Source organism: Pygoscelis adeliae, unplaced genomic scaffold (assembly GCF_000699105.1).
Source record: "Pygoscelis adeliae isolate BGI_AS28 unplaced genomic scaffold, ASM69910v1 Scaffold72, whole genome shotgun sequence".
In the NCBI taxonomy this organism is placed as follows: domain Eukaryota; kingdom Metazoa; phylum Chordata; class Aves; order Sphenisciformes; family Spheniscidae; genus Pygoscelis; species Pygoscelis adeliae.
This window is the reverse complement of record NW_008824286.1, coordinates 1,609,225-1,610,759: the sequence shown is the minus strand read 5'-3', so window position 1 is coordinate 1,610,759 and position 1,535 is coordinate 1,609,225. Positions and strand designations below refer to the sequence as shown.

At 55.0% G+C, this 1,535-nt stretch overlaps 1 protein-coding gene across 1 annotated transcript in view; it reads right to left on the bottom strand.

Annotated features, from left to right (window-relative positions):
* The window catches only part of EDEM2 (ER degradation enhancer, mannosidase alpha-like 2), a 9,447-nt gene extending 9,160 nt beyond the window's left edge, over window positions 1-287 (bottom strand). Inside the window, exon 1 of the mRNA XM_009318688.1 lies at window positions 185-287. Coding sequence (XP_009316963.1) covers window positions 185-287 — 103 coding nt within the window. The remainder of the gene's footprint in view (window positions 1-184) is intronic.
* Window positions 288-1,535: the final 1,248 nt, after the last annotated feature.

The window sequence follows — 1,535 nt, the reverse complement described above, 5'->3', positions numbered from 1 at the left end:
GGTCCCTGGTGCTGCTTCTGCGCGGGTCCTCTCTGGAAATGAGGCTGGAAATGGCCCAGAACGTTCATAAAGCAATTGGGAGTTTCCTGGCCTGTGAGCCTTCCTCCTGAGAATCGCCCTCACGCGCTTTCTAACCTCTGCTCCAAATCCGGCTTTCCGTGCCGTTTGCGTGGTGCCTCAGGACCTGCTTCGGAGACGCCAGCGTCCGGGCCTGCGCTGGAGCCGTGCGGTGGTGTCACCCTCCCGTGCTGGAAGTGGGCCTCGGGTGCTGGCGTGCACTCTCGCATCCGAGCAGGACTGGCTCCGAGGCAGCCGGGCTCGCGGCGGCCCGGTTCCCTGCAAGAGGAGCGAGTCCCCTGGGGGTATTGGTGCTGTGGCTCGCATCGGGGAAGGTTTCGGAGCCCGTGCTCCCAGTGTGATTGCACTAATTTCAGCACCCTGCTGTTCAACCAGCAGGTTACGTTCTGACATCAGAGCGATTGGCAGAGATCTCTCTACACCTGCATCTCTAGGCTTTGATTGATGCACAGTAAATCCTTCCCTTTCCCCCCCGTCCGTGCCCATAGGTGAGGAGGAGCGAGGTGGGGCCCTGGCAGGGGGAGCAGAAACGAGAAGAGAAGCGATAAGCCAGTCCGTTGCCTGGCAAAGGTGCAGCGTGTGGAAATCAAAACTAAAGCAGCTTGCTCGCAGGAGAGGAAGGGGCACGAATAACCCGAGACCTCATCATCTCGTGCCGGCGTTTAGCACCGGGGAGGGCTGGCTGCCGCTGATGTTCTGTAATAAAGTAAACCCGCTTCGCCCCAAGGCTCCTCGCCCGGGGCTGTCCCGCTAGGTGTCAGTGCACGCTTGTGTACTGGCGCGGCGGCTGCCCACAGCTCTGCTCGGTGGCGGCAACAAAAAGCCACCGAGTAATTTCGACATACTGTTCATTTGCTGCAGCTGTAATTTAGGTTTCTGGGGCCATTTGTCATAAAGCTGTCTGCCTTCTTCTTCCATAGCTCAAGGCTGCTGGAGTATATCTCGCTGCGTTCCTGGGAGAATCAAACTATTGGAGCTGATTTCACTAAAAGCTGTCACAGTACATTACTGGAGCGCGTTTTATTAAAGTTCATTTTCCGGACTTAAATTTAACGGTGTTCTAGACCACTGTCATTTACCATATACTGGAACAGTAATTTCTCTATCAAAGTCAGTTATTGAATTTTAAAAGTTGGCTGAAGTATTTTTGAAACAGATACAGTATGTGAGCTGAAAGAAAAACGGGACAAGACGGAGGCAGAGCCGTACAGTGCCTCTCCAGCGGCATCAGGAGGAGAGCCGGGAAGGTGGGAGCGCACTGCCACCGTGGCCGTGGAGGAGGCGGGCTCCGCGGAGGCAACATCACGGGCACTAACTGCACTAATTGAACTGTGGTAATGCGCCGCTGCACCCCACTAAGCACTTGCAAAATATTTTCATGGAAAAAGTATAACGGAGTTGAGCTGTCCATCGCAAAAGAGCTTTCTGTCTCTCGACCTGCGAGGGCTGTGAATAGC